This window comes from Macaca nemestrina, chromosome 20 (assembly GCF_043159975.1).
Source record: "Macaca nemestrina isolate mMacNem1 chromosome 20, mMacNem.hap1, whole genome shotgun sequence".
NCBI lineage: Eukaryota > Metazoa > Chordata > Mammalia > Primates > Cercopithecidae > Macaca > Macaca nemestrina.
Genome location: NC_092144.1, coordinates 12,579,809 through 12,605,706, shown reverse-complemented (window position 1 = coordinate 12,605,706; position 25,898 = coordinate 12,579,809). Strand labels below are relative to the sequence as shown.

Sequence of the window (25,898 nt, the reverse complement as noted above, 5' to 3'; positions counted from 1 at the left end):
CAGGGGGAGGGCTTGGGCTTTTGCTTCTAGTCAGGTGGGAGCCATGGAGGGTTCTTGAGCAGAGGAGGCTGGGCCCTGACTCAAGTGCTCACAGGCTCCTTCTAGCATCCAGTGGGGAGTAGAGGGTGGAGAGCAGGAGTAAGATGTGGGTTGGTTAGCCTGGGCCATCCATCCAAGCTACAGTGCCTACCAACGCTCTTAAGTCCTGTAATCACCCCACTGCAGGAAAGAGCAACAGAAGAATCAAAAGCCAGCCAAGTCCGTGTGGGAGCAGCGGACCAGTGAGATGCGAAAGCAGAACTTGCTGGCCAGCCGGGAGGCGCTGTACAACGAAATGGACCCGGACGAGCGCTGGAAGGCTGCCTACACCCGGCACCTGCGGCCTGACATGAAGACGCACTTGGACCGGCCGCTGGTGGTGGACCCGCAGGAGAACCGCAACAACAACACCAACAAGAGCCGGGCGGCTGAGCCCACCGTGGACCAGCGCCTCGGCCAGCAGCGCGCTGAGGACTTCCTCAGGAAACAGGCCCGCTACCACGATCGGGCCCGGGACCCCAGCGGCTCGGCGGGCCTGGACGCACGGAGGCCCTGGGCGGGCAGCCAGGAGGCCGAGCTGAGCCGGGAGGGACCCTACGGCCGCGAGTCGGACCACCATACCCGGGAGGGCAGCCTGGAGCAGCCCGGGTTCTGGGAGGGCGAGGCCGAGCGAGGCAAGGCCGGGGACCCCCACCGGAGGCACGTGCACCGGCAGGGGGGCAGCAGGGAGAGCCGCAGCGGGTCCCCGCGCACGGGCGCGGACGGGGAGCCCCGACGGCATCGCGGCCACCGCAGGCCCGGGGAGGAGGGCCCGGAGGACAAGGCGGAGCGGAGGGCGCGGCACCGCGAAGGCAGCCGGCCAGCCCGGGGCGGCGAGGGCGAGGGCGAGGGCCCCGACGGCGGCGAGCGCAGAAGGCGGCACCGGCACGGCGCTCCGGCAACGTACGAGGGGGACCCGCGGAGGGAGGACAAGGAGAGGAGGCATCGGAGGAGGAAGTAAGTGGAGGCGACCTGGAATCCGGAGAATGACAGTAACGATAATGGCAACAGCCAAAGTAGCACGTGCTGTGTTTTTTTTTTTATATAAAAATGTGTTGTAAAATGCTGTATTTGGCCAGGCGCAGTGGCTCAGGCCTGCAATTCCAGCACTTTGGGAGGCCGAGGCGGGTGGATCATTGAGGTCAGGAGTTCAAGACCAGCCTGGCCAAGATGGTGAAACCCCATCTCTACTAAAAATACAAAAATTAGCCGGGCATGGTGGTGGATGCCTGTAGTCCCAGCTACTCGGGAGGCTGAGGCAGGAGAATCCCTTGAATCCCGGGGGGGTGGAGGTTGCAATGAGCCGAGATCACACCACTGCATACCAGCCTGGGCGACAGAGTGAGACTCCGTATCAAAAAAAAACAAATGTGCTGTATTTGGCCAGGAGCAGTGGCTCACACCTGTAATCCCAGCACTTTGAGAGGCCGAGGCGGGCAGATCACTTGAGCACATGAGGTCAGGAGTTGGCAAACAGGCTGGCCAGCATGGTGAAACCCCGTCTCTACTAAAAATACAAAAATTGGTGGTGCCCACCTGTATTCCCACTACTCAGGAGGCTGAGGCAGGAGAATTGCTTGAACCTGGGAGGTGGAAGTTGCAGTGAGCTGAGATCGTGCCATCACATTCCAGCCTGGGCGACAGAGCAAGACCCTGTCAAAAAAAAAAAGAAAAAATGCTGTACTTTTTGTTTTTTTGATACAAGGTCTCGCCTTGTTGCCCAGACTGGAGTGCAGTGACACAGTCATAGCTCACTGCAGCCTCTACCTCCCGGGCTCAAGCCATCCTACTGCCTCAGCCTCACAAGTAGCTGGAACCACAGGAATGTGCCACCATGCCTGGCTAATTTTTGTAGAGACAGTGTTTTGTAGAGACAGGGTTTCACTGTGTTTCCCAGGCTGGTCTCAAACACCTGAACTCAAGCATTCTGCCTGCCTTAGCCTCCTTAAAGTGCTGGGACTACAGGTTTGAGCCACCGCACCCAGCCTAATTTTTTTACCTTTAGTAGAAACGAGATCTGGCTATGTTGCCGAGGTAGGTCTCCAACTCCTGGCCTCAAGCAATCCTCCCACCTCAGTCTCCCAAAGTGTTTGGATTAGAGGCTTCACAGATGGGGAAACAGAGATTGAGTGAGCTCCTCAAGGTCATGCATCTAACCAGTGTCCTTGAACCCAGGCTATCTGGCACCAGAGGCCTTGAACATTTCAGGGAAACTATTAAGAGAAGCCCCACTGTCGTCCAGAATGATATCGTCTTCCATGTCCTTGCTGTGTGACTTCTGGAAAGTGACTTCATATCTTTGGACCTCACGTAACGGAAATAGTGGGATCTAATTGGGTCATTGCCAGGATTGAATGAAGTCATGTATGCAAAGGGCCTGGAAGAACAGTTGACACATAATAAGTGCTCAGTAAATTTAGACCATTGTTTGCCATTTTCAGCCAACTGTCTTTACCTAATGTTATTCTTCGGAAGTTTGAAAAGCCACTCTGTTGGGAGGTCAAGGCAGGAGGATCACTTGATACCAGGAGTTGGAGACCAGTCTGGGCAATAGAGGCAGACCCCATGTCTATAAAATATAAAAAATTAAACAGATGTGGTGGCATGTACCTGTAGTCCCAGCTACTTGGGAGGCTGAGGCAGGAGGGTCACTGGACCCAGGATTTCTAGGCTGTGATGAGTTATGATCGCACCACTGCAGTCCAGCCTGGGCGACAGAGCAAGGCCTTGTCTCAAAAAAAAAATAAAAAAGAAAGAAAAAGAAAAGCCACTCTGGGCCCTAAGAATTAAAGGGGGAGCAGAGTTTCAAAGTTTTGGATGCAGCGGGATGTGGTGGCTCATGCTTGTAGTCCCAGCACTTTGGGAGGTCAAGGTGGGAGGATCCGCTTGAGCCTGGGAGTTCAACACCAGCCTGCACAACATAATGAGACCTCATCTTTTAAAAATAAATAAAAGCGGACTGGGCGCGGGCACCGTGACTCACGCCTGTAATCCCAGCACTTTGGGAGGCCGAAGCGGGTGGATCACGAGGTCAGGAGATTGAGACCATCCTGGCTAACAAGGTGAAACCCCGTCTCTATAAAAATACAAAAAATTAGCCAGGCATGGTGGTGGGCGCCTGTAGTCCCAGCTACACGGGAGGCTGAGGCAGGAGAATGGTGTGAACCCGGGAGGCGGAGCTTGCAGTGAGCTGAGATCCGGCCACTGCACTCCAGCCTGGGTGACAGAGCAAGACTTTGTCTCCAAAAAAAAAAAAAAAAAAAAAAAGGTGTTCCACAATGTTGAACACCTCTTGGTAAAGTTCCATATACAGAAGAGTCTAGTCTTTCTTGTATTTATTTAGTAGTTGCATTGCAGGAAAATGCAGTGTATATTAAAAACATGCAAAAAATATGTTATATTCTTATGTAAAACAGAGTTAGGTTTAAACTAAAGGCACAGGATCAGGTGCAGTGGCTCCCACCTGTAATCTCAGTGCATTAGGAGGCTGAGGAAGGAAAATCAGTTGAGGCCAGAAGTTCGAGACCAACCTGGGCGACATAAGGAGACCTCCATGTTTACAAAAGAATTTTTTTTAATTAGCCAGGTGTGGCAGCAGGTGCCTGTAGTTCTAGCTACCTGGAAGGCTGAAGCAGGAGGATTGCTTGAGCCCAGGAGTTCAAGATTACAGTGAGCTATGATTATGCTATTGCATTCCAACCTGAGCAACAGAACAAGTCCTTGTCTCAAAAAATAAAATAAAAAGGCCAGGTGCGGTGGCTCACGCCTGTAATCCCAGCACTTTGGGAGGCCGAGGCGGGCGGATCACGAGGTCAGGAGATCAAAACCATCCTGGCTAACACGGTGAAACCCCGTCTCTACTAAAAATACAAAAAAATTAGCCGGGTGTGGTCGCAGATGCCTGTAGTCCCAGCTGCTGGGGAGGCTGAGGCAGGAGAATGGCGTGAACCCGGGAGGCGGAGTTTGCAGTGAGCTGAGATCGCACCAGTGCGCTCCAGCCTGGGTGACAGAGCAAGACTCCGTCTCTAAATAAATAAATAAACAGAAAAAGAAAGAAGCCCAAACAAACTAAAAGCACAGGTAATTACAAGCAAGATTTTTCAACTCTTTGAGGGACATTAGAAAGTCATGAAGGGGAGCCGGGCGCGGTGGCTCAAGCCTGTAATCCCAGCACTTTGGGAGGCTGAGACGGGCGGATCACGAGGTCAGGAGATCGAGACCATCCTGGCTAACACGGTGAAACCCCGTCTCTACTAAGAAATACAAAAAACTAGCCGGGCGAGGTGGCGGGCGCCTGTAGTCCCAGCTACTCGGGAGGCTGAGGCCGGAGAATGGCGTGAACCCGGGAGGCGGAGCTTGCAGTGAGCTGAGATCCGGCCACCGCACTCCAGCCTGGGCTACAGAGCGAGACTCCGTCTCAAAAAAAAAAAAAAAAAAAAAAAAAAAAAAGTCATGAAGGGGAAAAGATAAGCCTTTCCCATATGGGACTGTCCTGTACGTGGTAGGGTATTTAGTATAACTGCCTACCATTCTCTAAGTGCCTACGGTGCCCCTCAATCATTATGTTATTGGGTTTCCACATAGTTCTATAACACCTTCCTGAACGCCATTGTTCTAGGTCATTCTTTCACTTCAGTCTTCTCCTATGGGTTTATGCATTCATTCATTTAGTATTTACTAAGTGCCTATTATATTCTAAGCTCTTGCTGTGAGTTCAGTCATGTAACTACAGGTGAAGTGGTCTGAGGCATTCTGAGAAATATGATCAAGAAACTGCTCCCAGGGTCTCAGGGCAGGTTTTCAGAGGAGCAATCTGAGAAGGGAGTAGAGTGTTTCAGTCTAACAACAGCATGTGCAAAGGCCCTGGGGTGGACCAGAAGGAGGCCAGTTTGCAGGACATGAATAGTGACAAGAAAGTGACGGACAAAGAAATTGAAGGTGCATTGATGAGACTCTGAGGCTGTCAGTCACTCATGGGAATGAGAGGTCAAAAAGGGAGTTTAGGCCGGGCGCGGTGGCTCACGCCTGTAATCCCAGCACTTTGGGAGGCCAAGGTGGCTGGATCACAAGGTCAGGAGATCAAGACCATCCTGGCTAACACGGTGGAACCCCGTCTCTACTAAAAATGCAAAACATTAGCCGGGCGTGGCGGCGGGCGCCTGTAGTCCCAGCTACTCGGGAGGCTGAGGCAGGAGAATGGCGTGAACCCTGGAGGCGGAGCTTGCAGTGAGCCGAGATCGTGCCACTGCACTCCAGCCTGGGCAACAGAGCAAGACTCCGTCTCAAAAAAAAAAAAGGGGAGTTTAGGTGGAATAAAGTGTTTACCACAGCAGTCTATATATAGTAAAGACCAATGAAGAGCCAGGTACAGGCTAGTGTGATGGTTTGTGCCTGTAATCCCAGCACTTTGGGAGGCCGAAGCAGGTGGATCACCTGAGGTCAGGGGTTCGGGACCAGCCTGGCCAACATAGTGAAACCCTGTCTCTACTAAAAACACAAAAAATTAGCCAGGCTTGGTGGCGGACGCCTGTAATCCCGGCTACTCAGGAGGCTGAGGCACAAGAATCGTCCCAGGAGGTGGAGGTTGTAGTGAGCTGAGATCACACCACTGCACTCCAGCCTGGGCAACAGAACAAGACTCTGTCTCCAAAAAAAAGAAAAAAAAGCCAGGTACAGTGGTATGCACCTGTAATCCCAGCTACCCAGGAGGCTGAAGCAAAGGATTGCTTGAGCCCAGGAGTTCAAGACCAACCTGGGCATTTAGAGAATGGGAGGCTGGTATATTAAATACCCTACCATGTACAAGACAGTCTCATACGGAAAAGAATTATCCTTTCCTCTTCATGACTTTCTAATGCTCCTCACACAGGTGAAAAATCTTGCTTGTAATTATCTGTGCCTTTAGTTTGTTGGTTTATTTAGGGTTTTTTTTTTTGAGTCAGGGTCTTGCTCTGTTGCCCAGGTTGGACTGCAGTGGCATTGCTCATTTTAGAGATGAGCAAGACCTCATTTCTAAAAAAAAAGAAAGACCACTGATTATTAATTACTCTTGCTGTTGTTACTAATATTACTATTATTATCAGCCTTATGAACAGATCCAGTATTATTGAAGGAGGCAGAGTGACAGGGACAGAATGTCTCTCCCTAACAATATGCCAGAAAGAGTTTTTGAAAGACAACAGTAAACATTGGAGATTACAAAAGCAACAAAGCCTAGTTGTGAAAGGCAAGGACTTTGGGGCAGGCAATCACATTCCTGCCCTATCACTTCCAGGCTGTGTGACTTTCAGAATTTCACTCCTCCTCTCTGGGCCTCCATTTCCTCGTCTCTAAAATGGGGATAAGACTAGTAGCTACCTCCTACTCTGGGTACAAGATTTAACTGAGTTAGTACGTGTAAAATGCTTTGAGTAGTTCCTGGCTTATAACAAGAGCTCAATAAATGTTAGCAATTGTTTTGTAGAGTTTTGGGGTCTCACTACATTGCCCTGGCTGGTGTCAAACTCCTGGCCTCAAGAAATTCTCCCACTTTGGCCTCCCAAAGTGCTGGATTTACAGGCATGAGATACTGTGCCTGACCATGTTAGCTATTATTAATATGAATATTATTAAGTACTCAGTGAATGCTATTTTTAGCAGTAGTAGTAAGCACTCAATAAGTGTCAGCTAATACTGTTATTAATAGTCTCATCAATAAACATAAAAAAAAAATAAGGACCCAGCTTGCCCAAATCCCACAGATGGTTCCTGCTCCCTCTCTTCTTCAGAGGAAGAAAATATCTCCCCACTTTCACCCCCAAAGCCTCAGCTGGCCAGACCCCCATTCTGAACCAGGGGAGCACTGCTAACTCCATTATGAATAGACACGTCAAACAACCCGGCCGGGAGAAGCATTATTCGTTTGGCTGATAAAGAGGTTCTAAGGCTCTTTGGAAATAAAACTTCATGAAGATTCATGCACTTTAAGAGGAAAAAAAAAAAATCCAAGATCAGTCATTCATCTGCTTTAAAAAAAAGTGGCAAAGATAAAACCTTATTTGAGAATATAAAATAATAAAAAGACATTTTAGTTCTCTGTTGTGGCAAAGCCAGTGGCCTTCCGAGGTCTGCCTTGTGCATGTTTCCTCTTTAGCCGTTCCTTGAGGCTTTTTGCAAACGTACCCTGTGTTTTTCATTCTTCAGCGTATTGATAATTTTTTTTTTTTTTTTTTGAGAGAGAGAGTCTCACTCTGTCACCCAGGCTGGAGTGCAGTGGCGCGATCTCTGCTCACTGCAAGCTCCACCTCCCAGATTCACTCCATTCTCCTGCCTCAGCCTCCCGAGTAGCTGGGACTACAGGCGCCCGCCACCATGCCTGGCTAATTTTTTTTTTTTTTTGTATTTTTTTTTAGTAGAGACTGGGTTTCACTGTGTTAGCCAGCATGGTCTCCATCTCCTGACCTCGTGATCCACCCACTTCTGTCTCCCAAAGTGCTGGGATTACAGGCGTGAGCCACCGTGCCCAGCCACATACTGATTTTTTTTTTTTTTTTTTTTTTTGAGATACGGTCTCGCTTTGTCACCCAGGCCCCAGAGTACAGTGGTGCAATTACGGCTCACTGCAGCCTCGACTTCCTGGACTCAGGTGATTCTCCCCCCTTAGCCTCCCGAGTAGTTGGGAACTACAGGCGTGCACGACCATGCCTCGCTAATCTTTTGTATTTTTTGTATTTTTTGTTTTGCCATGTTGCCAAGGCTGGTCTCCAACTCCTGGGCTCAAGCGATCCTCCCCCCTCAGCCTCCCAAAGTGCTGGGATTATAGGAGTGAGCTACTCTGCCAGGCCGATTATATTTTTTTTCCTTTTTATTCACTTTGTCTTCTCCTCATTCCTACCTTCATCTGTCTTTCAGTGGCCCACTCCAGTGAAAAGTGGACTGACGCACATTCTATTTCATATAATTCAATGGCTGCTGGCCCCAGATCCTCCATACCAGGTGGCCGAGCCCAGTGGCCCTGCAGGGTGGACAAAATGAGGGTGGAACTTTCCCAGACTCTCAGTAAAAATCTGTGGAGGACAGAGCATCTGCCTCTCCCTTGAAGCCAGTCAGTGCCTCCTCCCAGGCCTATCTGGGTGCAAAGGGAACTTTTGCCAAGAGCTGCTCCACTGTAGAATTCTTGTCTCTGCTGTTCGCATCCTAATTCCATCTGCATCTGTCACCATGACAACCCACTCCCCAAAAAGAACAGCAAGAGAGATGCTGGACTTTTGACCTCCACAGTTTATCTTGCATGGGGGCAGGGGGTGGTTAATTCTTTAGCACTCTAATTCTTACGGCACCCCCAATGGGCCCTAGTTTTTTGTTTGTTTGTTTGTTTGTTTAGAAACAGAGTCTTGCTCTGTTACCCAGGCTGGAGTGGAGTGGTACAATCGTAGCTCACCGTAGCCTCGAACTCCTGGACTCAATTGATCTTCCCACCTCAGCCTCCCAAGTAGCTGGAACTGCAGCCTCATGCAACCACGTCCAGCTGATTTTTTTTTTTTTCCTTAGAGATGGGGTCTCACTATGTTGCCCAGACTGATCTCAAACTCCTGGGCTCAAGCAATCTTCCTTCCTCAGCCTCCCAAAGTGCTAGGATTACAGGCGTGAGCCACAGTACCAAGCTGCCTGATTAAAGCATTGAACACCAGAGAGCCCAGCTCAGCTGTTTTCCAGCTGGGTAACACTGGGCAAATGACTTTGCCTCTCTGAACCTCAGTCTCTTCCTCTGAAATGGGGCCAATCACTATACCCATCGCAGATGCTGGTGGTTGCAGGGATGAAATGAGTTAATACGTGAGGTCCTTAGGACAGGGGGGTGGGGGTGAGCAATAAACAGGGACTGCTGTTATTATCACCCCCACATAATCTGATCTCGGGGTCTGAGTGTGCCCCAGGCAAGGTGTCTGCAGTCCTCTCGCAGAAGGATGCCAAAGTGATTAGCTGGCACAAGAATGCCATGCAGAGCAGGTGTTATGCAACTGGCCGCCTATTCCAGGCAGAGGATGCCAGATCCCCAGGGGGAAGGGGGAAGGGGGAAAGGGGCCCAGCTTCAAAGTTTTCTGCCCCTTTTGAGTTCTCCTTGGAGACACTTTGGAAATGAAACCTCCTGGAAATTGATATTAGGCCTCTGCAGGCTGAGCTTTTTAAAATTTCCCAACAAACAGCCAACAGAAACTCTATGAGGAAGCAAAAACAAGACAAAACAAACATTGGCAGACCCTTTTCCATCCGCTCTTGGTAGATGGTATTCCTCTAAGAAAATGCCCCCACGAGTTTCTCCATGGCCTCTTGAGCTGGTGGCCAAAGGATTTAGGTTCTCTTTGAAATTATAACTTAACTGGGCCTGCTTTATGGTAGGGATCTCTCTCTCGAATGTGTATATACATATACAGGGCCAGGTGTGGTGGCTCACACCTGTAATCCCAGCACTTTGGGAGGCCGAGGCAAGTGGATCACTTGAGCCCCAGGAGTTCAATACCAGCCTCAATAACATAGTGAGACCCTCTCTCTACAAAAATTAATAAAAGTAACCAGGCACAGCAGTGTGTGCCTGCAATCCCAGCTACCTGGGGTGGGAGGATCGCTTGAGCCCAGGATTTAAAGGTTGCAGTGAGCTATGTTCACACCACTGCACTTCAGCCTGGGCAACAGAGCGAGACCCTGTCTCTTAAAAATATATTATTATTATTATTATACACACGCATACCCACACACACGCATTACAGATAATGAGAAAATACTCTCAGCCAGGTTTTCACGTGATACACAACTTCTCAAAAAGCATCACAAGCAGCTTAGAACTAGGAATTTCTTTGTGGACTGTCCAAGATGTTGAGGAAATACTGGTTTAGAATTTACCTCATTTAGGCCAGGTACGGTGACTCACGCCTGTAATCCTAGCACTTTGGGAGGCCAAGGCCAACAGATCCCTTGAAGCCAGGAGTTTTAGCCTGGCCAACATGGCAAAAATCTTGTCTTTACTAAAAATACCGAAAAAAAAAATTAGCTGGGTATGGTGGCACACGCTTGTAGTCCCAGCTACTCTGGAGGCTGAGGCAGGAGAATCACTTGAACCTGGGAGGCAGAGGTTGCAGTGAGCCAAGATCACCGAGATCGCACATTACACTTCAGCCTGGGTGACAGAGCAAGACTCCATCTCAAAAAAATAAGATAGATAAGATAAATATATATAATATATATTATATGTATATATATAATAGAAACTATGAAACAAGTGATCTTTGTATGTTTCCAAAATATAACAGCGGGACAGGCATAGGATAGACGTTCCTATTGCAAAAGGGAGAAATTGGAAGGGATAAAGAGGTCACCAGTCCTAAGCAAGTGCTAAATCCAGCAAGACAAATCCCATTAGGTTTCAAGGCCTGAGAATAATCCTCGGTGACTCTCAGCTCATTAACATACTTAGTTCTCAGAGCCAGACTCAATGAGGTTACGGCCCCCATGTTATGGATCAGGAACTGAGGCTAAGTAACTCACTGGAGATTATGTGGTAAAGAAGGTCCAGGATCGGCCGGGTGCGGTGGCTCACACCTGTAATCCCAGCACTTTGGGAGGCCGAGGCGGGCGGATCACGAGGTCAGGAGATCGAGACCATCCTGGCTAACACCGTGAAACCCCGTCTCTACTAAAAATACAAAAAATTAGCCAGGCGTGATGGCCGGCACCTGTGGGAGGCTGAGGCAGGAGAATGGCGTGAACCTGGGAGACGGAGCTTGCAGTGAGCCGAGATAGAGCCACTGCACTCCAGCCTGGGCGACAGAGCGAGACTCTATCTCAAAAAAAAAAAAAAAAAAAAAAAAAAAAGAAGGTCCAGGATCATTGCTTCAGTCTCCGGGATATGGAGAAGGTTCTACTCCTGCTATCCCAAATTTTAAAATGTGGGAACTAAGGCTCAGAGAGGTTAAGCAAACCACACAGGGTCACACAGCTAGTGATGTTGCCAAGATTTCCCCGGGTGTAGTGGCTCATGCCTATAATCCCAGCATTTTGAGAGACTGAGGCAAAAGGATCACTTGAGCCCAGGAATTTGAGACCAGCCTGGGAAATATAGTGAGACCTCATCTGTACAAAAAGAAAAATTAAACAGTTAGCTAGGCATGGTGGCATGCACCTATTGTACCAGCTACTCGGGAGGCTGAGGTGGGAGGATTGCCTGAGCCTGGGAGGTGGAGATTACAGTGAGCTGAGATCGCACCAGTGCACTACAACCTGGGTGACAGAGTGAGACCCTGTCTCAAAAAAAAAAAAAAAAAAAGGCATTGCCGAGATTCGAACCCAGGTTCAGCCTGTCTTCTGAAATGTCACTCTGTGACCCACTCACGAAACTGAGAAGGCAGAAAGTTGCTTGGACCTGCCCATTTCCCCTGTGCGGTCTCAGAGAAACAGTGGAACTGCCTCGGTTTCTCCTTCTGGGAAGTATTAATAGAAACATCCCACTTACCTACTTTGGTCTGAAAATAAATTAGCTTGTCTCTCTTCCGCTTACTAAAAACACCCTGGGTTTTTGCACGTTAAAATGCAAAAATAAAATGAGGAGAATGGTGCTGGTAGTTTCGCCAGTGGGAGGCCCTCTGGGGAAAGCCAGCCTTTTATTTATTATTTATTTATTTATTATTTCTAGGGAGATTTGTGGGAAACCAGAGCTGTGTTGTCCAGGGGGTCTATAGTCCGGAAGGCATCAGATGGGCTACTAAGTGAGTCTTTGTCAACCTGCAGATGGCAGGAGGCAGGGCCCAGGTGTCCATGGCTTGGAGACGCAGGGGTTGATGGGAGGTCTGAGGCTGTGGGATCTCTCCTGGAACCTCAGTATCCTCATCTAGATAATGGGGACATTCTGGCCAGGTGCGGTGGCTCACTCCTGTAATCCCAGCACTTTGGGAGGCCGAGGCGGGTGGATCACTTGAGGCCAGGAGTTCAAGCAGCCTGGGCAACATGGCGAAGCCCTGTCTCTACTGAAAATAGAAAAACTAGCTGGGCATGGTGGTGCATGCTGGTAATCCCAGCTATTCGGGAGGCTGAGGCACAAGGATCACTTGAATTCAAGAGGCGGAGGTTTCAGTGAGCCGAGATCCCGCCACTGCACTCCAGCCTGGGCAACAGAGTGAGACTCTGTCTCAGTTAAAAAAAAAAAAAAAAAAAAAAAGAAAAAAAAGAAGAAAATGGGGGTATTCATTTATTCGCTTATCATTTGACAGTAAGTTACCCAGCATTGACTGTGTGAGAGGCCCTGTACTAGGCAGTGAAAACTCAGCTATGAATAAGAAAGTTAAAAACAAGCTGGGCATTGTGGTTTACGCCTGTAATCCCAACATTTTAGGAGGCCGAGGAGGAAGAATCACTTGAACCCAGGAGTTTGAGACCAGCCTGGGCAACATAGTGAGATGCCAGTCTCTACAAAAAATTTAAAAATTAGCCAGGCATGTTGGCGTGAGCCTGTAGCCTCAGCTACCCGGAGGCTGAGATGGGAGGATCACTGGAGCCCAGAAGTTCAAGGCTGCAGTAAGCTATGATCCTGCCACTGCACTCTAGCCTGGACAACAGAGTGAGACCTTGTCTGAAAAAAAAAAAAAAAAAGAGGCCAGGTGCGGTGGCTCACACCTGTAATCTCAGCACTTTGGGAGGCTGAGGTAGGTGGATCACTTTAAGGTCAAGAATTCGAGACCAGCCTGGCCAAAATGGTGAAACCCCGTCTCTACTGAAATACAAAAAATTAGCCAGTCGAGGTGGTAGGTACCTGTAATCCCAGCTACTTGGGAGGCTGAGGCAAGAGAATCACTTGAACCCGGGAGCCAGAGGTTGTAATGAGCTGAGATCATGCCGCTGTATGACAGAGCAAGATTCCATCTTGGAAAAAAGAAAAAGAAAAAAAGAAGGAAAAGAAGTAAGATGATGGGGAATTGTGGAAACCTGTCAGTGGGCATGTGAAGGTCTTGAACTCTGACCAAGAATTGAACAGCCCCCTCTCAATTCCAGGCGCTACAGGGATCTGGGACACAGCTTCTCCCTGACCAAATTGTACCCTTTCCTTTTCTTTTTTTTTTTTTTTTTTTTTTTTTTTTTTTTTTTTTTTTGATGACAGGGTCTCACTTTGTCACCCAGGCTGGAGTGCAGTGGGACGATCACAGCTATCTGCAGCCTCAACCTCCCAGGCTCAAGCAGTGCTCCCACTTCAGCCTCCCAAGTAGCTAGAACTACAGGCACACACCACCACGCCTGTCAATTTATACATTTTTTGTAGAAATGGGGTCTCACTATGTTGCCCAAGCTGGTCTTGAACTCCCGGCCTTAAGCAATCCTCCTGCCTCGGCCTCTCAAAGTGCTGGGATTACAGGCGTGAGCCACTGTGCCCAGCCCAAGTTGTACTCTCGAAAGATGGAATCTTAGCTAGGATCCTGACCTGTTGCGTTTTATCCTAACTCAGTTGTTCGTTCTTTTTCATTCACTTGCCTTCCTCAGAGAGAACCAGGGCTCTGGGGTCCCTGTGTCAGGCCCCAACCTGTCAACCACCCGGCCCATCCAGCAGGACCTGGGCCGCCAAGACCCACCCCTGGCAGAGGACATTGACAACATGAAGAACAACAAGCTGGCCACCGCGGAGTCGGCCAGTCCCCACGACAGCCTCGGCCACGCCGGCCTGCCCCAGAGCCCAGCCAAGATGGGAAACAGTACAGACCCCGGCCCCACGCCGGCCATCCCTGCCATGGCCACCAACCCCCAGAACGCCGCCAGCCGCCGGATGCCCAACAACCCGGGGAACCCATCCAATCCCGGCCCTCCCAAGACCCCTGAGAACAGCCTTATCGTCACCAACCCCAGCGGCACCCAGACCAATTCAGCTAAGACTGCCAGGAAACCCGACCACACCACGGTGGACATTCCCCCGGCCTGCCCACCCCCACTCAACCACACCGTCGTGCAAGGTGAGACCCTCCGTCCTCACATCGCTGGGCAGGGGACCCGGCGCCCCTGGAGCCAGAGGCTCTGCTGAGTGACCCTGGACTGTGACCCCATCTCTCTGGCCTCAGTTTCCCCCCTGGAAAATGGGCATAGACGTAGTTTCCTACCCCGCAGGGCTGTGGAACATTCAGTGAGATAATTTGAGGACAGTGCCTGGCACGGGGACGTGTTCGATCAGGTTAGCAATATCTCCTACGTCCTTCCTTCCCTAGGGGAGCCAGGAAGTCACCCCGTTTGAGGAGCAATAGGGTCCTCTGATGGAAGCTTGAGGGGATCAGATGATTGATTCTCTCGGCCCAGCACTGTCCAAAAGAAATGGAACACAGGCCACATGCAAATGTCAGTTTCAACTTTCTAGTCGCCACATTAAAAAAAGGGGCCAGATGTACTGGCTCATGCCTGTAATCCCAGCACTTCAGGAGGCCAAGGTAGAGTAAGCCAAGAGGGCACCACTGTGCTGGAGCCTGGGTGACAAAGCGAGACTCCGTCTCAAAAAAAAAAAAAAAAAAAAGAAAAAGTAGTGAACTGCTGAGAAGATGATGTCTTAAGTGCCTCTAGTGTCAGTTCTGTGTGAGAAATTTTCATGGGTCTGCTGGATAAAGGCTTTCCATGGTCCTGAGACCTAAGATCCTAAGATCTTGTCACTGTGCCCATTTTATAGATGTAGGGACTGAGGCTCAGAGAGGCTCAGCCTGCCCGTGCGCACATAATCTGGCTGGGCTGCAGAATGGAAGCTCCAGAGGCTGATAGCTCCTCCCTCGAGTTGAGAGCGGTGCTAATGGGGGCACGACGTGCGGTTTATGGGAGGTCTCAGTATTTCCATCTGTTCAATGGATCTCTTGGCACTGTCCCTACCTGCCTGCAAGTGAGGACGTGAAGGTCCAACAAGGATAGGGGCAGGTCTGTGTTAATATCCCGTGAGGGCCCCACCACACTCAAGGCTATGGAGTGGTTGAGAGCAGGCTCTCGGGGGCCAGGCCTCCTGGGTTTCAAATGCCAGCTCTGCTACTTCCTGCTGTGTGACCTTAGACAAGTCACTTTACTTCTCTGTGCCTCAATTTCCTCATCTGTAAATGGGGGATCAGAATATATCAACCTCAGGGCCATATAAGGGTTCAGTGATGTCATAGGATGCCTGGTATATACAGCAGGTGCTTTATAAATGTCAGCGGCTTCTTGCCTGCCCTGGGAGTACACAGGAGTTCCCAGAGACTTGTGGGAAATTGTGGAGGGAGCCCTGTGTTGGTTCTTGTCCCAACAGTGAACAAAAACGCCAACCCAGACCCACTGCCAAAAAAAGAGGACGAGAAGAAGGAGGAGGAGGAAGACGACCGTGGGGAAGACGGCCCTAAGCCAATGCCTCCCTATAGCTCCATGTTCATCCTGTCCACGACCAACCCGTGAGTATGGCCCCCAGCAAGGGCAGGGGGGCCTGGGGCTCCCACCAGGGTAGCGGAATTCAGGCCAGATAGAGGGCAATGAGTGAGTGTTGACCACCATGAGTCCAAGGGTACCTTTGAACAAACTGAAAACAGATGCTCCTTCCTTAAGTCATGTAAGATGATTTGTCACAATATACTGACTTTGTTGGAAGAGATCCCCTTCCTGCCCTCCGCTAGAAAATCATTGTCATAAATATCCAGATCTATGCTGTCTGTGAGGTAAGAGGCACCCCCTTAGAAATGGCTGCCTTGTGTAGTACACAGCCTGAACAACTGCACATGGCAGCCCTAGGACCCGAACTCTGTTCCTAACCTAGACTCTGTAAGCGTTTCGATTCTGGGCGGACAGTCTCTGAGTTCCATGGCCTTCTGTCTTGGGCATCTTTGAAATGGATAGATTATTTAGGGGAGAATTATCCTGTGAGTGTCGTGGTGGCTCGGAGGTTATTTCAGAATTGAATGTCTCCCAAGGCTATTTCTTGAAAGCCTGACCCCTCAAAATGCTTCTTGATAATGAAGGATCATGTCAGATAAGATGGGGGGAAGCTGCTTTCTATAATCTGCCTCTTGGCAACTCACTCTGAGTAGTAATAAATAAAAGTACTTTTAAAATACTTTTTTATTTCATTGACTTATCGATTTTTACTAAGGAAACACTTATGTGGTATTTACTCAGTGCCAGGCACTGTTCTGAGTGCCTTAAAATTTTTTAAAAATTTCTCTGAGGTTGTTAGTATGCTTAGCTCCGTTTGACAGATGAAAAACTGAGGTCCAGAGACGTGAATTCACCTGCCCAAGGTCACACAGCAAGCCAGTGGGAGAGCTGGAGTTTGAGCCCAGACACTGGCTGTAGCCTCCTTGTTCTTAATCACTCAGCTCTGCTGTCATTCACACAACCTTATGGACTATTTGTTATTGGCTCCACTTATTAAGAGGTTAACTGGCACATCCCATTGGTACCTTCAAGGCTCTGATAAGGCCTGCAGTTCATAATTTCAATAACTAACTTTTTGGAGCCCCTATCATGAGCCAGGTATAGATTAACTCTCGGGTCTCACGATTTTGTGAAGTAAGCATTAGTATTATGGCCATTTTACAGATGAGGGCACCAAGGCACAGGGGGACAAGCAACTTGCCCAAGGTCACACAGCTAATTTTTAAAAAAGAAAGAAACCTACTTAACCCATAGATTCACAATATTGTTTGACCCTGGGACATTTAATATCGAAAAGGCTTTTTATCTCCTACAGAATTAAGGACCGTATTTCTTCAACCTAGCTTAGGGATCAAGATATTTCAAGAGGGTCGTTTGGGAGTGATAGGAACATTGCTAAACAGGGCATGTGAATGTCTTCTCTCACCAAGGTCCCCTCTGCCTTCTTGGGGTTCCAGGACCCAGAGAGGGCCCCCACCTGGAGGAGCTTAATAGTTTGTTGTGTATGAGGCCTTGGAGGTCGGAGATCTCAGGTAGTGGTAGGTAACATGAGATTATGGAAGAAAAAGGTTTGCGAGCCTGTGGTCTGAGTGGACCTCTGCACACCCGTCTGTCTCCAACAGCCTTCGCCGCCTGTGCCATTACATCCTGAACCTGCGCTACTTTGAGATGTGCATCCTCATGGTCATTGCCATGAGCAGCATCGCCCTGGCCGCCGAGGACCCTGTGCAGCCCAACGCACCTCGGAACAACGTGAGTCCCACAGAGCACGCCCCTTCCTAGCCTGGCTCCTCTGCCTCAGGCCACTTTCTCCTGCATCCAAAATGCTATAGGTAGGATGGGATGTTGGGGGCACCCCTAGGCATAGCCCTTATGGCTGTTGGTTGAGAGGGGAAGCTCTGATTCCTTGGGGATGCTCTTGGAAGTAAGACATTCCTTGATGCAGTGGCTGTGTGAGCCTGGTGGGGAGGAGGTGGCCCAGAGTGGCTGGGGCTGAAAATTGCTGGATTCTTTAATGGAGGCATGAGACTAACAGGATATGGATGTTGCACACTCTCTACATGGAATCGGGGGGTTACTGGGGCAGGGGCAGTGCTCAGAGGTGGTCCCCTCTGCAGTAGACATTTCCCTTTGGGCACGAAGCTCTGAAAGAAACAACTGTTTGGTTCAGAAAGAGAGCCTAAGCTTTCGATTTTTATGAAAGCAAGCCCCTTTGCAGGTGATGGGTCTCTTGACAATCCCTGTTAATTGAGCACTTGCTGAGTCCCAGGAAGAAACTCAGCATGAACCATCCCGTTTCATCCTCACAATGCACCCCCGCTCCTTGCCCAGGCATCCCCACTTGACAGATGGGAAAACTGAGGCTCAGGGAAATGAAGGAGTGGTAAGTGACCCGTCCAGGGTCACACAGCAGAATTCCAACTCCGCATCCCCCAAAGCTCCCACTGCTTCCCCCCAGCTGTCTGCATTTACTAATCACCTACTGTATGCCACGGATGGGTGTGCGTAGCCCCTTTGAGTCCTGACAAGCAGGAATGAGTGCATGTTTGTGGTTGAGATGGGGAAACGGAGGCACCAACAGGCAAGGGCGTGCCTCAACCATGGGCTGCGGGCAGAGGCTTGTCCTCAGGGCCTGGTAGAGGGTGGACTGGTGGCTCCTGTTTCCCTCCCCAGCTCCCTCCCCCATCCCTTCCCTCCCAGCCCAGAGCCAAAGAAGTGTGTTTTCTGCTGGTCTGAGGCTCTGCTGCCCTGGCTAAGTAGGTTAGGACCCAGGCAAGGCTGGCAAGCCCCATCCCTCAAGCCCGCCCACAGCTTACCATGCACTCTCCCTTCCCAGGCCTGGCAGGCCCCCCCGGGGACCCCATGGGGGAGATGGAAGGAAATAATTAGAACACAGCTCCCCGAGGAAGCCAGAGCCAGTGCCCAGCCTCCTCACAGCCGGCTCAGTTGCTTTCTGTAGCCTGGGTTCCCCCAGAGGCCTCCAGGAGCCAGGCATGGGGAGGGGGTGTCCCAGGAGGGGTCCACAAACTCCCTGCTGGCTGGAGGAGGCTGGAGAAGGCACAGGCATGGATGATGCGGGGGGCACGGCAGCTCCCAAGGCTGAAGGGAATCTAGGCAGCGCTCAGACCGGGCCCCAGGGAGTGTTTGCAAAGAGCATTCAGCTCCCCGGCCCCCTCCTTCGTCCATCTCGCAGTCGAAACTTCTCTACAAGAACACTGTGGCCCCATAACGTTCACACCACGTAACCGCCATCCAGGGCAAGAAATAGAACAAAAACGCCCCACGCGGCATGTGCCTCCTCGATCCCCCACCCCCACTGCCTTCCTTCCCTCTGGAGCTGCTGGGGACACTGTCTGGAGACATTTTTGGTTGTCACGACAGGAGAGGGGAGGTGCTCCTGGCATCTGGTGGGTGGAGGCCAGGGACGCTGCTCAGCACCCACCGACACGCAGGATGGCCCCCTCTCTAGAGAACGATCCTTCCCCAAATGTCCACAGAGCCCAGCCTGAGAAACCCTGCCTTACAGGTAACCACGACCCTAGCTTCTGGAATGAGCGTTTCTCAGCTTCTCTCTTTTTTCTCACCTGCACAGATTTTTTTTTTTTTTTTTTTTTTTTTTTAAGAAACAGTGTCTCTCTCCGTCGCCCAGGTTGGGGTGCAGTAACGTGATCATGGCTCACTGCAGCCTCAACTTCCTGGACTCAAGTGAGCCTCCCAGCTCAGCCCCTCAGGTAGCTAGGACCACAGGCATGCACCACCACACCCAGCTAATTTTGAAAATTCTCGTAGAAACGGGGCTTCGCTATGTTGCCACGCTGGTCTCGAACTCTTGACCTCAAGTAATTGTCCCTCCTCAGACTTCCAGAGCCCTGGAATTACGGGCATGAGCGACCGCACTGGCCAATTCTTAAAAACTAGAATTTATGTTTGCTCTTCTGTAACATTCAATAAATGTGACACCTATGCTTCCCCTTGTCACCCAACATTGTATTCGCACTAAGTGAGTATATGTTGCTGTTGCAGGATTGATGGGCATTCTTTTTTTTTTTTTTTTTTTTTTTTTTTGAGATGGAGTCTTGCTCTGTCACCCAGGCCAGAGTGCGGTGGTGCAATCTTGGCTCACCGCAACCTCCGCCTCCCGGGTTTAAGCGATTCTCCCGCCTCAGCCTCCGGAGTAGCCGAGACTACAGGTGTGCACCACCACGCCCGGCTAATTTTTGTATTTTTAGTAGAGATGGGGTTTCACCATGTTGGCCAGGCCAGTCTCAAACTCCTGACCTCAAGTGATCCACCCACTTTGGCTTCCCAAAGTGCTGGGATTACAGGCGTGAGCCACCATGCCTGGCCGATGGGCATTCTTTATGAGGCTGTTTTCAGATGTACTGGGTGGCATGGGGTGTGTTATCCATACCCTGTTGACAGATGTTTGGGTTGTTTCTAAGTGTGAATACTGTCCCCATGCCACACCCCTCAACATGTTTCCTGAGTCACCTGGACAAGAATTTCTCCAGGAGGCTGGATGCAATGGCTCACGCCTATAATCCCAGCACTTTGAGAGACCAAGGTGGGAGCATTGCTTGAGGCCAGGAGTTCGAGACCAGCTTGGGCAACATAGTGAGACCCCCCCCCCACCTCTACCAAAAAAAAATTTTTTTTTTGGTCGGGTGCCGTGGCTCATGCCTATAATCCCAGCACTTTGGGAGGCCGAGGCGGGTGGATCACGAGGTCAGGAGATCAAGACCATCCTGGCTAACACGGTGAAACCCCATCTCTACTAAAAAAAAAAAACACAAAAAATTAGCCAGGCGAGGTGGCAGGCGCCGATAGTCCCAGCTACTCGGGAGGCTGAGGTAGGAGAATGGCGTGAACCCAGGGGGCGGAGCCTGCAGTGAGCTGAGAACACACCACTGCACTCCCGCCTGGGCGACACAGCGAGACTCCATCTCAAAAAAAAAAAAAAATTAAATTAACCGAGCATGGTGGTGCACACCTGTGGTCCCAGCCACTTGGGAGGCTGAGGTGGGAGGATCACTTGGGTCTGGAAGGTGGAGGCTATAGTGATCTGTGTTCGTATCGCTGCACTCCAACCTCGGTGACAGAGCGAGACCCTGTCTCAATAAATAAGAATTCCTCCAGGGTATAAACCAAAAGCGAAGTTTCCAGAGCATAGAATTTGCAAGTGGTTGGCCTCAGTAAATGCAGCTTGAATGTTTACTAGACAATAAACACTAGTGACCCTTTGGGAGGCCAAGGCAGGTGGATCACCTGATGTCAGGAGTTTGAGACCAGCCTGGCCAACATGGTGAAACCCCGTCTCTACCAAAAATACAAAAATTAGCCAGGTGTGGTGACACACAACCATAATCCCAGCTACTCAGGAGGCTGAGGCACAAGAATCACTTGAACCCAGGAGGCAGAGGTTGCAGTGAGCCAAGATGGTGTCACTGCACTCAGCCTTGGCAACAGAGCAAGACCCTGTCTCAAAAATGTATATAAATAAATAAAAATAAACACAGTGGGCCATGTGCCGTGGCTCACACCTATAATCCCACCACTTTGGGAGGCCAAGGCAGGTAGATCACCTGAGGTCAGGAGTTAGAGACCAGACTGGTCTCTACTAAAATTACAAAAATTAGCCGGGCATGGTAGCATGCGCTTGTAATCCCAGATACTTGGGAGGCTGAGGCAGAAGAATCGCTTGAACGCAGGAGGCAGAGGTTCCAGTGAGCCAAGATTGTGCCACTGCACTCCAGCCTGGGTGACAGCGAGACACCATCTCAAAAAGAAAAATTAAAAAATAAATGAATGCAGTGGCCCTTGCTCCAGTAGCTCATGGGAACTCCTATTCTTCCACATCCTTGTCAACACTTGGTGCTGTTGGCTGTTTCATTTGGCCGATCTGCTGGGTGTGGAGTGAGATCTTATTGGGGTTTTGCTTGGCATTTCTCTGTAATGAATGAGATCAAGCACTTTTTTGGATTAGACAGGAAATGACATGTGCAAATAGATCAAAAACATCAAAATATTAGGCATACTTGAAACTAATTTATTGGTCTTTTGATTTCCTCCGGCACACCTTACTAAGCACTCCAGAATTAGATTCGCCTGATCCCCTGGCCTGCCCTTTCCCAACTCCCTCTCTTCCTTCTTTCCTTCCATTCATTCCTTTAGTATTTAATAAGCAACTACTATGTGCCAGGTACTGAGCTAGCCAGGGAGGATTGACAGGGTGTGAGACGGTCCCTGCACTCCCAGAGCCCACAGAGCACCAGGCCTTTGACCAGGCTGTGCCCACTGCCTCGTGCACCTGAAATACTCTCCCACCACCATCCCCTCTGCCCACCCAGGTCCTTCAAGCCAATCCCCTTGCACCAGCCCCTCCCTCCAGGAAGTCCCTCGCCCTGACCCCAGGCACTCTGGTCTCTGATTCCGCTTCAGTCACTGCACATAACAGGAATATAAGTTATAACCACACAGATCACAGAGCCCAGCTCCTCCAGGACCCAGTACAGCCCCAACTGTTCATGCATTCACTCAACAAACATTTCTTGAGCACCTACTGTATTCCTGACCCTGTATTATAAGCTGGAGATGCCATGGTGACAGACAGACATCCCTGTCCTTGTGGGGCTGACATTTGGGTGGGGGAGATGGACAATGAGATTATCGGTAACTCTAACAGATGTTCAAGGAGTGATAAGTGGCCGAGGTTGTGGTGAGCAGAGGGAAAGAGAGACTTTGTAAAGAGGATCTCAAGGACCAGGAGATGGAATTTAAACAGTCAGGCAAGTCCTCACTGGAAAACTGTTATTTGAGCTAAATCACAAAGGAGGAGAAAGAGGGAATCAAATGGGATGTAGGGAAAAGCATTCCAGAGAGACAACAGCCTGTGCAAACGCCCTGAGGTGGGAGCATCTTGGGGGATAAGAGGAAGTGAGCAAGGGAGAGAGGGAGAAGAAGCGAGGGCAGGGAGCTGACTGGTCAGATTGTGAGGGCCTTGGGGAGGACTTTGACTTTTATCCCTGAATGAGGTGGGAGCCACGGAGGGTTGTAAGCAGAGGAAGGATGTGCCTGACTTGGGTTCACAGCGCCCTCTGGTGGCCATGTTCAGTAGTGCTCAGCCCTTGCAGCTTCCAGGTGGATCTGATTTGGGGTTTTTTTTTGTTTTGTTTTGTTTGTTTTGTTGTTGTTTTGTTTTGTTTTTAGACAGAGTCTCTGTCTCCCAGGCTGGAGTACAGTGACGCAATCTTGGCTCACTGCAACCTCCGCCTCCCGGGTTCAAGCGATTATCACACCTCGGCCTCCCAAGTAGCTGGAATTACAGGCACACGCCACCATGCCCAGCTAATTTCTTGTATTTTTAGCAGAGACGGGGTTTTGCCATTTAGTCAGGCTGGTCTCGAACTCCTGACCTCAAGCGATCTGCCTGCCTCAGCCTCCCAAAGTGCTGGGATTACAGGCTTGAGCCACCGCGCCCAGCCAGTGTCCACCCCTAGTACCTAGCACCAGTCAGACACTGTGCCAGCACACCGTCATCTTCATGCCTGAGTGACACCGGAGGTGTGCTATGGTGTGTCCTGGAGAGGGGCTGGGTCAGAGGACGCCGCTCATCCAGGCAGAAACATCGGGCCTGGGGAGGGGGACAGGAAGAATCAACCTATCCTGGGAGGGGCCTGGCCTTGAGGCAAGAAAAGATGCTGTGGCGGGAGGTTGGCCCCAGTGTTTAAGAAACCACGTAGCAACTGTTTCTCGCCCAGGATACCCAGGAAAGCAAGGGTACTGGGGGATTAGATCCGTCACCAAGAGGGATGCAGTCAGCCCTGAACTTCTCTGGGGCCGCTTCTAATCCACTATAGGGCTTGGCGCAAATTTTAAAAGGCACCCTTCCCGCGGGTTAGCGAACCGGTCTAGGACAGTGATTTTGTTTGTTAGGATTTGCTGCCATCTGCTGGACAATTTCATTCACAACATACAAATCTGCGGTATGAAGAGATGGGAGGGGCCCTTGTGCAGTGCACACCCTGCCCAACTGTATATAGCAGCTGTGTTTCCTCTTCTGGGTAAAGACTCTGCTCCCCAGCGGGCAATCGTTAGTTTTACCGGGGCGCTGCTGGAACAGGCCAGTGATCCACTGCCCTCTTGTTTTTATCCCCAACAGGTGCTGCGATATTTTGACTACGTTTTTACAGGTGTCTTTACCTTTGAGATGGTGATCAAGGTGAGTGCAGATTATAAGTGAGAACATGCGGTAATTTTTTTTTTTTTAAGCAAGTGCAGGGCTGGGCACAGTGGATCATGCCTGTAATCCCAGCACTTTGGGAGGCTGAGGTGGGCAGATCACTTGAGATCAGGAGTTTTAGGCCAGCCTGGCCAACATGGTGAAATCTCATCTCTGCCAAAAATACAAAAATTAGCCAGGCGTGGTGGCTCATGTCTGTAGTCCCAGCTACTCGGGAGGGTGAGGCAGGAGAATCTCTTGAAGCCTAGGCTGCGATGAGCTGATGTGGAGACTGCAGTGAGCCAAGATCATGCCACTGCATTCCAGCCTAGGTGATAGAGTGAGATCCTGTCAAAAAATAAAAAAAGAGCCAGGGTTCCAGGAGATTCTGAGCCTTCAAGAATGCCGTACCTCGAGAGGATGAGTCTCCCGGAGGATTACAAATGCCTGGTGTGGGCCGGGCACGGTGGCTTAAGCCTGTAATCCCAGCACTTTGGGAGGCCGAGACGGGCGGATCACGAGGTCGGGAGATCGAGACCATCCTGGCTAACACGGTGAAACCCCGTCTCTACTAAAAAATACAAAAAACTAGCGGGGCGAGGTGGCGGGCGCCTGTAGTCCCAGCTACTGGGGAGGCTGAGGCAGGAGAATGGCGTAAACCTGGGAGGCGGAGCTTGCAGTGAGCTGAGATCCGGCCACTGCACTCCAGCCTGGGCGACAGAGCGAGACTCCGTCTCAAAAAAAAAAAGAAGAAGAAGAAATGCCTGATGTGTTTGAAGAGCAGCAAGGAAGCTGGTGTGGCTGGGCAGAGCGAGAGAAGAGTGGGGAAGTGAAGGACAGAGAGATGAGAACGGGGAGGTGAGGGGCAGTTTGTGCAGAGGATCACAGAGAGCGAGAGCTCTTTGGCTTTTACTTTGAGTGAGGTGAGAGCCCTAGAGGGTTCTGAGCAGAGGGGGGACTTGACCCTTGCCCTCTGGCATCTGTGGGAAGCCAGAGAACCTGTGAGCAGATGATCACACTGGTCCCCATCCCATGAGCGATGATGAGAGGGGATCAGGCTGGTGACCAAAGAAGAGGTGAGAAGTGGACAGATTCTTGGAAGGTTCTGGAAACACAGCCAGTGAGCTTTGCTGATAGAGCCACCCATGAGGGATTTGGGACAAAGAGGCTTCAAAGAGGGCCCCAAAGTTTGGATCTATGAGCCGGCAAGCCAGAGCTGGCTTCCATTAGGCAAAGAGGGGCCGCCTCATGGGGCAGGAGCTCCCCACTCCTCCCCGGAGTCCTCTGGCCACTGCCCATCCCTGCAAGATGAGGTGGCTTCATTGGCTTCCCTGCCTGTCCCCGAGAGGCTAGAGAGTGGGTGGCAGCACCCCAGGGTGGGGATCAGGTGGGGGTTCTGAGCACCCTCTCTTCTTCCCCAACAGATGATCGACCTGGGGCTCGTCCTGCATCAGGGTGCCTACTTCCGTGACCTCTGGAATATTCTCGACTTCATAGTGGTCAGTGGGGCCCTGGTAGCCTTTGCCTTCACGTAAGTCTCCTCTCGAGGCCTCCACTTGCCTCTTTTCTCCCAACCCCCAGCCTGGGGCCACCCATCGGATTACAGGACGTGTTCTCAGGGTCTAGGGAATGGGTGTGTGGGCTCTGGGGACCTGTGAGATATCAGCATGCCACCAGGAAGAGCTTCGATTGGCTTTTTGCATGACGTCCGTGGAGGAAGAAGGGACCCGCCCCCCGCCCCAACCTTCTACCTCCTCGCACAGCAACGGTCCTCAGCCACATCACGGGCCCCTTGCTGTGCTGCTTTCCGTAGACTAGCCTCGCCGGAACATCTCATCCCCCTACTGCTCCGCAAGTGCAACCTAAACCGCTGTCTCTTTGGAAAGTCCCTAAAGAGACAATTAGGAAATGAATGTGCATGAGAATTCTGACCCCCTCCCTGTGCCTGAAGGCCCCGTAGTTGTAGACCCGGTGACTCCCTTTGTGTGTCTTTCACTTCTCCTGGCAGTCCTAGGATTCTCTGTCCTCTGAAAGGTCATGTGTCATCATGCAGCTCCAAGATGGCACCCCAGTTGTAGGCAGCCATTTCAGGATGGCACCCAAACACTTAGCAGTCATCCCAAGATGGCATCCAAGTTCTGGGTGGCCATTCCAAGATGGCGCCTGAGTTCTGGGCTATCATTCCAAGATGGCCTTTGAATTTGGGGTGGTCATTCTTAGATGG

The 25,898-nt window shown here is 50.6% G+C and overlaps 1 protein-coding gene across 12 annotated transcripts in view; it reads left to right on the top strand.

The window, feature by feature from the left end:
• LOC105499905 (calcium voltage-gated channel subunit alpha1 A) overlaps positions 1 to 25,898 on the top strand; it is a 433,831-nt gene that overhangs the window by 329,990 nt on the left and 77,943 nt on the right. For all 12 annotated transcript variants that reach the window (XM_011710610.3, XM_071087276.1, XM_071087269.1 and 9 more), the window contains 6 exons: positions 226 to 1,035; positions 13,579 to 14,042; positions 15,341 to 15,479; positions 17,079 to 17,208; positions 23,615 to 23,674; positions 25,099 to 25,205. In XM_011710610.3, the coding sequence (XP_011708912.2) occupies positions 226 to 1,035; positions 13,579 to 14,042; positions 15,341 to 15,479; positions 17,079 to 17,208; positions 23,615 to 23,674; positions 25,099 to 25,205 (1,710 nt within the window). The remainder of the gene's footprint in view (positions 1 to 225; positions 1,036 to 13,578; positions 14,043 to 15,340; positions 15,480 to 17,078; positions 17,209 to 23,614; positions 23,675 to 25,098; positions 25,206 to 25,898) is intronic.